The 12,768-nt window shown below is 40.8% G+C and overlaps 1 protein-coding gene across 1 annotated transcript in view; it reads right to left on the bottom strand.

The window, feature by feature from the left end:
• The window catches only part of DNAH11 (dynein axonemal heavy chain 11), a 95,334-nt gene that overhangs the window by 39,255 nt on the left and 43,311 nt on the right, over nt 1-12,768 (bottom strand). Inside the window, 1 exon segment of the mRNA XM_030444624.1 lies at nt 1,069-1,207. Coding sequence (XP_030300484.1) covers nt 1,069-1,207 — 139 coding nt within the window.

Genomic DNA, 12,768 nt, shown 5'->3' with positions numbered 1-12,768 from the left:
ACTAAAGGGTGCTGCTTTTGATATTCTTCTGTAGAGCTCCAGAATACAGGATGAAAATGGCTGAGTGCTGAAATACCTGATGAGGTAGGAGCTGTGTCTGCTAGCACAGCCTGTGGCACTTGAAACTGCCAAATTATCTTGTGGCCTTCATCAAATTGGAATTTGGAAAAAAAGAGCATTTTAATAATTTACGAGCTAGAGATACCTTATTAAAAATGAGCTTTAAAAAAGCACTCCCCCTCGTCTGTTCACCACTTCTTTTTGCGGGTATTTAGCTTGAAAAGTGGGAGTAAACCAACCAGTTCTAATGGTTAATCTCATGCAGTGGCACGAAGGTGTAACATAATGCAACGACTGGAGCTGAGTGTTTCATTTGCAGTTTTTATATAAAACACAAAGACTTTTTATTTTTAATAAAGAAATTGTTGGATTTATGGCTTCTCTTCAGCATCTGCAAAGGGGATTATGGAACATGTGGCAAGGGGGAGGGAAGGGGATAGTATGATGGGGGAAAGGCTTCCATGCAGCTTTCCATCCCTTCTGTCACTATGGATTGGCCAGCCACAAATGAACTGCAGGCAGGGGCACTGACAGGGGACTGGGTGGCACTACCCTCACAAGGAGCAGACCACGACTGATGCAAAGGCACCACACTTGTTCCTCCTGCCTCCATTACCCCTCAGCTGCTCTTTGTCAAGGCATGAAATCCCCATTATCAGAACTGCCTCTTTTCTCTACCATGGTCTAGCTTTTGATGTGGCACTTGCTTCCCCCCTCCAAACCTTTGACTGTGGCCATATTCCATTCTTCCTCTCTCCAGACTTTCTCCTTGCTCAAATGGATGGAGTCCTCTTTCCAAAGACAGCTAAAGAGCTCCAAGAGCTTCTACATGAAACAAATCCCAGTTTCCAAAATCAGGCAATTTCAGTGAAACACAAAAATGCCACCCACAACTAGTCAGTCTAATGAAAAGGAGCTGCAATAACTCTGTTACATTGGTAATAAACCCAGGATTATTATTAAAAAAAAAAAAAAAGGAAATAAAAGGTTGTAACTTTCACATTTTACCTGGAAAGCTGCCTTCAGCTTCTGCAGACCATTCATCAAGTGCTCCAGCATCTCCTTGCTTTTCTTCTCTAGGAGAATCATATAAAGAGTCATTTGCTCTAGAAAACTCTTTGGAGTGGTGTAACTTTATCTCCTCTCTCTACAATTGTAGTTGGCATTCAGTATATTCACACTGGTGTGGGCATAAGCCATAAAATTGTCAATAGAACCCTGGATGAGTGGCTGGACATACCCAAGGAACAAGAAAAAAAATAAACACATGAGCAAATAGATGTTTCAAAAAGTAAGCATATCTGTATAAGAAAGAAAAGTTTATGTTTCTCAGGGTGGCTCATTCACAAAATTATTCTTCAGTCTACCCTAAACAAAATTTTTTCAGCATGTAAAAAACATTAAAGCAAAATAAGCCTTCCCCAACTTTTTTTGCATATAAATTAATTAATTCTGTGCTTGCATTAAGTCTCGGTGCACAGAAGCTTAGTGCATCTACAATTTTTCATATTTTTAAAATAAATTTTCCCAAAAGCTAAAAACAGAATTAAATAAGTCACTATACTGACTGCTATCTGTAGAATTAATACTATATGGATTTTCTATTTCACTGCTGACAATCCAGTTTAAGAAAAGTCCTACATAGCTTAAAGATATACAATAGAGTGGTTACTTCAATCACACCAACTCACAAACCTCACATTTCGTCAAATTGATATTTGGAGTGAAATGCATTTATGCCATTAAAGTTTCAGATTGGAAAGAACTCAACTCCATGATTTAGATTTCTGAAGCTGCACCAGTCCCTGCTGACCTGTGCTGCCAAAATCAGCACTGAACTAACATAAAGTGTTCTGGGGACAGGATTAGAGCTCTGTGGAGTGCTTCTGAAAGCTGAATCTCTACATACTGTAAAATGGCAGAAACCCAGCAACATTTCTGAGATCTAACAGCTTCAAGGGGTAGTTGATCAGAAAAGTGGTTACGACTTAACAGAGTTCAGAGTCACTCCCAGCAGTGACAGGTAACACTCTTTCCTTCATTTTCTGCCACCCAGGCATCAGACCAGAAAGTGGAACTTCAGCTCTGAAGAAATCTCAGCACACTGCAGAAGAGACCCCGGAGTGGCCCTGTGGCCCCTGGGGGCAGCACAGCACTGCCTGCGTGGGAAGTCTCTCAAAATGCAGCCTTGAGACTGAAAAATGCTTTTCACATACTGTCTGATAGTACTGTCTGATACTGTCTGATAAACAAAACAAGCTAGGAATATTTAAAACAGCCCCAGATGGTCATTTAGTCATGTATTTCTGAGAAGACAGCAGAGGTGAGATATATTTCTCTATTCACTTCTCAAAGCAAGGAGAGAGGTTGAATCAGGACTGAAGCTCAAAGGTCCTTTTTCTAATTGTTTTGAAAACAGAACCAGAAAATTCAATATACTGCTATGCTACTTTGAATTAGACTGTACTTGAGATACTTGGGATATACTATACATGGTATAAAGGTGAAATAAGAAACAACCAAAATTAATTTTCACTTGTTTTAAAGGACCTTTTCTACCTATATTACTAGAATATACTCATATATATGTGTAAGTAAAAGTACTGTATGCAAAATGGTTGCACATGGTGATCTTAGAAGTCTTTTCTAGCCATGAGAATTCTGTGATTCTCTGAAAATTAACAGGGAAATACTAAGGAAACCTATTTAGCTCCACCATTGTAACTAACTTCCATTTTGTCCTCTATGACTTCCAGCATACTTAACTTTATAATTTGTGGAGTCACATCTCCCTCATTTTAATGATTATTTATTGCATTCTGTACAAGACGAACCTAGTTCAATTAATCAAGGGAAGCCTAAAAATCAATTAATATGAATTAAATGAGCTACACCAACTCTTTGGAAAGTCACACATAATTTACCAAAGCATTGTCAATAATGCTTAGGGAACTTTGGGAAAATTGCTCACGAGTGGCTGTTGATGCAGTTAAATGCTTTAAGCCTACATCATTAATATTACAATCAGGTTGATGCAGAAAGACTTGCCATTTTTCTCAGTGAGAAACCTCATTATTTTCTTGTGACTTTTAAAAGCTAGTTTAGAAGAATACTCATTTCACTTATGACTACAAAGACAGAAATTAAAACAAGGACTGAACAAAGAATGATTTGCATTTAGGGAAAGCAGAAATAAATTGCTTTACAAATTAAAAAAAAAACAAACAACCAAAACAGCAGAACATCATTAGTTGAGGCAAAACCAGCATAAATTCATCTTAAAAATAAAATTGCTTGTAAAAGCAATGCTAGTCAGCAGGAATGGACATTTTATGCAGATTTGAGCAGTGCTTGGCTTCCAACTGAACCATGTTTCAGCCTTTTGCTCCTTTTTTTTCATCGTTTGTGACAGACATGCACCCTGCAGTACAGCTCTTCCTCACGGAAGACAGACTCCTTACACATGATCCTGAGGAGAGGTCTCAGCAGCCCTGAAAAGCCCTCTAACAACAATTTCATTTGTAAATCAGCCAGGGAAGAAGTGGGTTCCGGTAGAGCTGGAAGTGGCCCGAGACAACTTGTCTCAATGGGGCAAAATAACTATTGTTATCAAGCTTAACAAAATGGCACAGCATGGGAGACACGCCGAGCCAGAGAGCAGCTGGTTGTAATTCACACTGGTTTTCAGAAAACACTAATCGTTCCCCAACAGACCTCTTTGAGGATTGGTCTTCCCTGCATTTTCAATTTGTCACTTGCTCTTATGATAAGGTCAGCAGTGACAGCACTTCCTGACATTAACAGCTGTGGCTTTTAAAAGGGTCATTGTGGAACTACTAATTGCAGTAATTTCATTAGCATAAATTATTTATTCTGCCATTCATTTATCTCCAGAGTTTTGTTTTTTTGTTTTTTTGTTTTTTTAATACTACATTGTACTTTTCAATATATGCCCATTCCGGGTAGGCAAAGGAAATCATTATTGCTAATTTAGCCTTCTTTATAAAAAAAAAAAAAAAAATCAGAGAAAAAAGAGTTGATACAGCAGCAAAATCTGACTTAACTACAGTTCACTAGAAAGCATAAAGTATCTTGAAGCCAGAAATGAAGATTAGTCTGGTAAAATCAAACCCCTTCAATTGCCCTAAAGACAACTGAGCAATAAGCCTATATACAATCTGAAAGAAAATACAAGGTTGAAGCCTGTTCATTCTCATGCAGAGCAAAACCGACCAGTGTTATTGAACCTGCATCCCAGAGGCAGTTATCAAAACTGAGAATAAAATCAAGCCAGTGTTTGTCTGAAGGAAGCGGCAACTGGGAATTGGGCATGGGGAGAAGTGGAGAGCGTAAAAAGTCAGGGGATAAAGCAAAAAGTTAGTTCAGGCTTCCTCTTTTCCATGACATGTGTTGTAAAATGCTCTGGAGCACAATAAACTAAGATTATATTTTATTTATTTTAAGCATGCTCAACAGCAAGTGCTGTTTGGTGATGAGCACCAGAGGACCAGCATACAAGACAGGAACAGCAAAATAGAGAAAGGAGACAGCAGAGATGTACACACTGCTGTTACCTTCAAAGGGATGGATTAAACAATCCCTACGTTTTTCATTCTGTGCTCAGTGTTGATATGTGAAACCAGCTGAAAGTAAGGAAGGGAGATTGTGTCATATTAAATTTGGAGATAGAGGATGCATTTCAAAATACTATAGACTGTGTTTGATACCAAATGAGGTGTTTTTGTAAGTTTGTTAGGCTCAGTATATGGATTTCAGAATCACTGCACACCGTTCATTGGCTGTGCTCTCTTTACATGTAAGTTTAGCAATTTGAGTGCTGAAACAGAAGAGGGCTCTTTTCCTTTCTTTTCTCCCAAGAAATCTGAACTGATTAAATTTCTGATACTCCATTTCTCTCCAAATACCTCTGAACTGCGTCTTGTCCATAACCTGCACATTGCCCAATGTTCTGTTATTCTGAATGAAAAAGGGCTCATGGGACTTATTTTCAACTGGTACCATAATTATGGAAGATCACTTGGTCTTTCTGTTCAGAGGCATTCACACAGGGCAGAAGGGATGCTCACATCATCCTTCATAGCACGTACAGCTCACTATGTCTCTGCTAAACTTAATCTGCTCCCATTCTTGCCCTGAATAAACTGTGCCTTCCAGAAAGGTACCAATACTTGGTTTGAAGATAAAGAGATGGAGAGTCTATGACTTCCTACTCAACTCTCTGTGATCACTGTGATTTTTTTAAATTGGCTTTTCTCTCTGTTTCAACTCTGAAAATTTACAGGTTGTTTCTTTGTTTTGTTGGTTTTTGTTAGTTTTGTTCTTTGTTTGTTTGTTTGTTTGTTAAAGCAATGTAGATATGATGTCAAGCCAGTACTGAACTTTTGACAGGAAAAAAAGATCATTAGCTTAACTTCAAGCTATCCAAATTAAAAATAACCTGCAACATTTTTGTATTATGATGAACAAAAAATAAAATATATTTATATCAATTACTTTCACTGTATTTTTGGAAACTCTGAAAAAGAACAACTAGTAGCTAAGTGTTGATGATGCCAAAATAATAATTTAATTATAGACCTGGCACTTCTCATCATAGGGGACAGCCTGATTACAGTATGTTCCAGGAGTCTGGGCATATCGGAACCCCTACTAAGAACAAACCAAATGTCTTTCCTGAAGTACCTAAGATGGAGCAAATGAAGTGATATATTAACACACCAGCAGTAGAGATGAGAGAAGACCACACTCCATAAATATTCATAGGAAAGGGGCTGGCAAACTGCAGCTCAGATTCCCTCATCTCCAAGGTTGTCCTTTTCCACCCAGGCCCACTCATTCTTTTGATATCCTCGCACACCTCTTCAACCCTCCTGTCCCCTCTCCCTTTATCAACCATTTTTCTGTGTTGATTCTCCTTTCACTTCTCCTCAGACTCTTCGCTGTACACCTTTCCTACCTTTTTGGGTTCAGTTCGGCTTCTCTTCTGCCCCCTCTTCCCCCCCAGTAACACTGTCATACTTTCTCTGTTATTTCTATGTCCCTGTTCTGGGTGCATTTTTCCCATCACTTTCAAATCGTTCCCTTGTCTCCTCCTAGTATTTTTTGTAGCCTACTGTCTTGTTTGTTTGTCCTGTTATTGGCTGCACATACTGACATGACTCAGGCACTCAGTACTGCTTTACATATATTAACCCATAATCCATAAAGTCTCGTGTTAGTTTACTAGTTGTCATTGATTTCACTTGCTTGCAACTGAAGAGGAAAGATATTTACCAGGAGCAATTATCACCACTGTCCAAAAGAGACTCGTTGACAGGTCCTTGGATCAGTGAAATCTTTCCTAAATATCTACATAAGGTATTACACAGGAACATAATCCTTGAATAAAATACATAAGTAAAACGCAAAACAGTTTCAGTATTGAGAGCCTAAATTCTGATGAGCAGATGCATTTGCAAAGGAAAAAGATACAGTTAGTTAAGGATCTGAAAAGAAGTAATAATTAAGTAAAAGCCATATAATCCCAGCAGTTCCTTTCAAATAAATGTGAATCTGCCGATTTATTGGCATCACCTTAAAAATTAACACAAGAGGATATCACACCCCCACAGCCCATCAGACAACCAAAAGCAATCCTCATTACACTTCAGATCTCTTACGAGATGTTAAAATAAAGCGGAAGGTGCTGACTGAACACGTCCATGCCACAGAGCAGCAAAAACACCTCCCTCGCAGCCCTTTAGGAGGCATCCGCACGCCGCCGGAGCTGCAGCCGGCGAGGGTCCCGCTGCCACAGCCCCGCAGCCCGGGGATGCCCGCGGCGCCCGCACCGCCCCGGGGAGGGGAAGTGCCCCTGGGGAACCCTGGCGGCAGCAGCAGCCCCAGGCATCCCTGCAGACTGCCCCAGCCCCCTCGGCTTCATGTCCTGACGGTGTATTTTGTGTGGGTTTGAATGGAGGTGCTACCCTTGACTACAAACCTGAGTTCTCTTCTTGGACATTCCCCAATTCCTCAGGCTCTCATGATTATAATCCCCGATGTAAATAAAGGGCCCCAAATATATAATAGCACTCCAAACTGAAACTACTACCAGTCCAGTTGCTGAAAGAAAGTAATTTTTTCTAGTTTTATGTGAATTATTATTCTACTAGCAAATATGTGAGCAGACTCACTGCTAGCACAACAGTGTTGCCCTCCACTGAATGGGACAACAGAAACAGCTTGTTAAAACTCTTAGAAGAATAAGACAACGTTCCTTTTCTCTAAAAGGAAATCAGAAATGTGTGTGATTTTTTTTTTTTCTGAAAGAAATCATACTTGAGGTCAATCAGAAACAAAAAAAGAAAATAATTGCCATTAAAACCCTGAATGCATTTGGCATGTGTTTACAGAAGAAATTTTCACCTGCTTGGCTGCAGAACAGAAGGAAAATTCTTCTTTAGTTAGCTTGGATTGTGTCCTGCAATAGTTCAGCTTCACTTGCTACAGTACTGGTGAATATATTTAACCATATAGGAAAAGGTTAAACAAATTCTGTTTCTGTAAGATCCTAGCAAGGCTAGAATCAAAGGACTCTGCAAAGACAGTGCTATGAATTGCATGCCTCTCTTTCTGTCACCGTGCTGTACAGCTCTCCAACCTCTGCTAAGGGATCTGAGCGTTGACATGCCATAAAAATCCAGCTTCTAGCAGGGCCAAGCTTGAACAACACTGAAGGCAACAAGTATGCAAAGAAGGACTAGAAAGAGCATTGTTATTTCCAGCTTATTCAGTTATTGATCTTTCAATGATCTCTGTTGCTTTCTTGGAAGACTGACGAGCTTGGAACTCTGTACCTCAACCCCCTTGGCTTCCCCAATGAACCTCCTGCTGACAGAGTGCAGGGCCTCCCGCGGCAGCTCCTGGAACCAGTGCCTGGAAACAGTCAAAAGCTGGGGGGATAACTACGGCTGGGAACTTCCCAGCTCACTCTCACAGCGTGGCACTGGTGGGAGAGAAACACAGAACCAGCTGCAGAGAGGAAGGAGGAAAAAAGAGAGAGAAAAGAATCACATGGCAAATTGACGTGACCAAAGAAAGCCACGCAACACTCCATGGCCCAGCTGAGGCTCCAAACTAAATTTGGCAGCTATTGAACTTCATCAGCTTCCTTAAGCAAATAGAGTTGTTGTGGGGGTTTTTTTGTTGTTGTTGTTGTTGTTGTTGTTGTTGTATTTTTTTTTCACTGTACAAACACAGCATGCTTGCAGCTTCCTTCCTGTCTCTTCACACTGGTATCAGTTACTCGGTTTGATGGCTGTAAATTATAACTCAGCCACAGGCAGTGGCTGGCACACAGACAACCAGAAGGCACATGTTCAGCTGGTCATGGTGACACAATCCCCCTTTTTAAGTTGCTAAATCTATTCAGGTCACTTCCTGCCATTTTAATACGCACTGCAACCCTCTTAAAAGAATGGAAAGAAAAGGAGGTCTGGATCTTGGTTCCTACGTGAAATTTTAGGGACTACTCTTTACAAAAGGGTTGGATGAACAAAGGCAAGATAAAATATTCCAAGAAATATCTGTGACTGGATGTTAATACCACCCAAAGCAACTCATCTTTGGGAAAGAAAAATTATTTCTAGTATCTCAGTTGTATCTGTGGACCTGCTTCTCGCAGTCCACAGGGCTGCTTTTTTGGCCACTGGGTTTGCTTTTGGTTAATTTGCAAAATGACAGACATCAGGCTGCTAGGAATGAGCTACTCTTGCTGTACAGGACTTCTCAAACCATGTGACATCAATGCAGCTAATTCCAATAGAAAATATCCAAATGGTATCAGATCAGATTACCACTTCCCCAGCAGCCACAGAGCCCAGTTAGGCATGCTAGAGAAGTGACAGGTTCATTCTGCCTCTGGGGTAACTGGGAACCAACATCACCTATTAAGAGAAAACTGGATGAAAAATGAAGAGGAGCAGAAAGTTGAAAGAAAAGAAGGAAAAAAGGGATCAAGAAAGAAGGAGGTTAGCTGGGACAATACTTCACTGGATTTTAAAGCAATCAGAGGAGAGAAGAGAAGAAAAAAAGTGATGAGTAGATAGTAGCAGCAAAGCTTCATAGAATCATAGAACAGCTTGGGTTGGAAGGGACCTTAAGGAACATCTAGTTCCAACCCCCCTTAATGGGCAGGGACACCTTCCACTAGATCAGGTTGCTCAAGGCCCAATCCAACCTGGCTTTGAACACTTCCAGGGAGGGGGCAGCCACAACTTCCTTGGGCAACCAGTGTCTCATCATCCTCTCAGGAAAGATTTTTCTCCCCTAATGTCTAACCTCCATCTCCTCTCTTCAAGTTTTAAGCCATTTCCTCTTTCCTCTCCCTACACACCCATGTAAAAAGCCATACCCCAGCTTTCTTATAGGTGCCTTTCAGACATTGGAAGGTTTCTATAGGTAACCTTAGAGCATCCTTCTCTGTAGGCTGAGCAACCCCTATTTCTTCAGCCTGTCTTCATAAGGAAAGTGCTCTGATTATTCTAATAGTTCTTCTCTGGACACGTTCAAGCAGCTCTGTGTCCTTCTTATGTTAGAACAGGACACAATACTCCAGGTGGGGTCTCACAAGAGCAGAGTAGAGGGGGAGAATCATTTCCCTTGACCAGCTGCCTATGCTTCTTTTGCTGTAGCCTGGGACACCATTGGCTTTCTGGGCTGCAAGTGCACATTGATGGTTCACCTTAAGCTTCTGGTCCACTCCACCCCCTCACACCCACCCAAGGCCTTCTCTTCAGGGCTGTCCACAGTCCTATTTCCTCCCAACCTCTATTTGTGCATGGGATTGCCTCGACCCAGGTGCTGAACCTTGCACTTGGCCTTGCTGAACTCCATGCAGTTTGCACAAGCCCACTTCTCAAGCCTGTCAAGGTCCCTCTGGATGGCATCCATTCCCTCCTGTGTGTCGGCTTCACTAAACAGTTTGGTGTCATCAGCAAACTTGCTGAGGGTGCATTCAATTCCACTGTCCATGTTGCCCACAAAGATGTTAAATAGCATTGGTCTGAGTACTGATCCTTAAGGAACACAACTCATCACATATCTCCATTTGGACACTGTGATCACAACTCTTTGGGTACAACCAGCCAGCCAGTTCCCTATCCACAGAGTGGCCCATCCATCAAATCTGTATCATTCCAGTTTAGAGATCAGAAGGTCATGCTGGACAGTGTCGAATGCTTTGCACAGGTCCAAGTAGATGATGTCTTTTGCTCTGCCTTTGTCCACTGAGACTGTGACCCCATCATAAAAGGCCACCAAATTAGTCAGGCAGGACTTGCCCTTAGTGAAGCTGTGTTGGCTTCACCCCTCTGCATGCCTGAGCAGTGCCTTCAGAAGGATCTGCTCCATCTGCTCCGTGACCTTGCCAGACACAGAGGTGAGACTGACTGAGCTGCTATGGTGTCTGGAAAGAATACATGGAAAATGGAAACTTATCTCTGTTTCTAAAAATCTCTGCACTGGAAAGCACAAGACAAAAATTTCTGCAATTAACCTTTGGTAAAAAGCAAAGGTGAGTAAGTTTCAGTAGAACCAAGCCAAAACAAGAAAATCTTCTACCAGTATTCCAAAAATCCTCTCAAAGAGAAACAGGTTCCTGGGACTGTTATGCATTTTTCAAAGCTTGGATTTGATGCTGAACCACATGGTATATCCTTTTTTATTCTCACTCTTTCTAGCAAAATCAATCACGACTTAGCCTCTGGTCACAAGCATTGTTCAGTCTGCATCTCACAAAAAAATTCTTTCTCATGGCTGCACAAGCCACATGGGATTTTGAGATTATTGAAGGCTTCAGATCAATGACAACATCTTCAGACATATGGGTGTGATACCATGAAGCATAACAGCAAGAAGAGCAAAGTAGTCCCTTCTCTTGGGAGCCATGGTGGAAACAGAGAAGATAAAAAGGGAAAAGTGAGAAATGATTGTAAAGAAAAAAATACCTGAAAGGGGCAAGAGGAAGAAGCAAGTAAGGCAAACAGAAACAATGGTAGTCTCCCACATTATGAAAGACAGGAAGAAAAATGAAGCAGACTATAATACTACATGGGGCATAAAATAGAGAAGAATTCACTAAGATCTTTACTGGTGAGTGAACCAGAAATGTTTAATAAATCAGAGCCCCCAAGCCCATGCTTTAGGCTGCTCTGTGAATTAACTGCATGTTGCACCATTTTTTCTTTCTTTTTTATATCTAAATAGAGGGTGTTCACTAGTACCTATTGCATTTCCAACATGCTTACCTGGTTCCCAGAGCTACAAGATCTCACAGTGCACTTTTTCCAATTCATTGAATGGGATGTAGAGAACTATTTCATGTTAAAACAGAGTTTTGAATACCTGTAGTTATTCAGGTCCTCCTACAGATACAGTTTATTGTCAAATAGAGAAAAATACCCCTTTTACATGAACCTTTTAGGAACCTTTCTTCTAACCACAGGCAAAATTGCACATTTGTCTAGGAAGTACTTGAGAATGTGTCAGAAAGAGAAACCACTGGTTTTAAATGTGAACTTTGTCTCCTGCACAGTGCACGGTTCTCAGAACTGCAAGAAGGTAATTTTTCTCCCCCAGCTTCAAGCATCTGGCCAGAAATCTAGACACCCTTGCAGAAACACCAGGTTGTCCAGTGATGTTATGCAGAGAGGAAAGTTGGTCTAAGGTACAGAAGACAATGTCATCTACTTTGCGTGGGTTCAGCATGAAGAGGCAAATGGCAGAAATGTCCATGTAGAAATCCATTCTATCCAATTGAAAAAAATTACACTAAAACTGTACAAAGACCACTGAAAGAGCAATGTTGATACATGGGGCACTTCATTTTCTCCTCTCTTCTTCCTCTAGAAGCCATCTGCTGAGATCTGCATGCTATCCCTGTCACAGCAGCAGCAGTAATGGAGAGCCCAGTGCTATCTGTCCCTGCTTTGATGTGCTTCTCACAAGTGCCCTTGCTACAACAGCAGTGCCAAATGGAATCTATCACACCTCCAAAGCTGAAAACCATACACAGTCTCCCTAGAAGTTTCATCTTCCACACCCTCCTACACTGGTCACATTGCTCATATCTGGGCTTAACTCTCTAAGTACAGGACTGCAAGAAGAGTCCAAATCAAGGCCTTGGATCATCTGTCAAACACAACTCAGAATTTAGTGTTTTCTATGGTCTTGTCCTCTAAGTAATATTTTATCCTCCCTAAATATTAAGCAATTGATTTTACAGAATGATTACTATTTAAGGCCTATTTATATCAATCTTATGCTGAACTTTAGGGAAGAAAGAGCTTTCTCTATCCAATGTCATTTGTTAGGGGTGATTTTAAAGAACTACAATTATCTATAAGGAGCTACATTAATTTATATGAACTGTGGATCCCTAAGAAAACAGCACTGACCTTTCAGAACTATTTACTTTTAACTTCATCCTACCATCTAAATTCTGGATTTACTGAGCTTTATCCATATTCTCTCCTTACCCTTGGCTGCCCCCCCCCCCCCAAATATTTCTGAAAGTTTTAGAGTACATGATGGTGGTATGTTCTAATTTTAATTCTAATCTCATGTTTATTCAGCACAGTACTACTGGAGTTAATGTGGATAACTACAGGACACAGAAGCCTCTCAGCTGTTAACTTCCATAACAAATGA

This window comes from Calypte anna, chromosome 2 (assembly GCF_003957555.1).
Source record: "Calypte anna isolate BGI_N300 chromosome 2, bCalAnn1_v1.p, whole genome shotgun sequence".
NCBI classification, from domain to species: Eukaryota; Metazoa; Chordata; class Aves; order Apodiformes; family Trochilidae; genus Calypte; species Calypte anna.
Note: the sequence above shows the minus strand (reverse complement) of the source record. Positions and strands in the feature narration are given on the sequence as shown.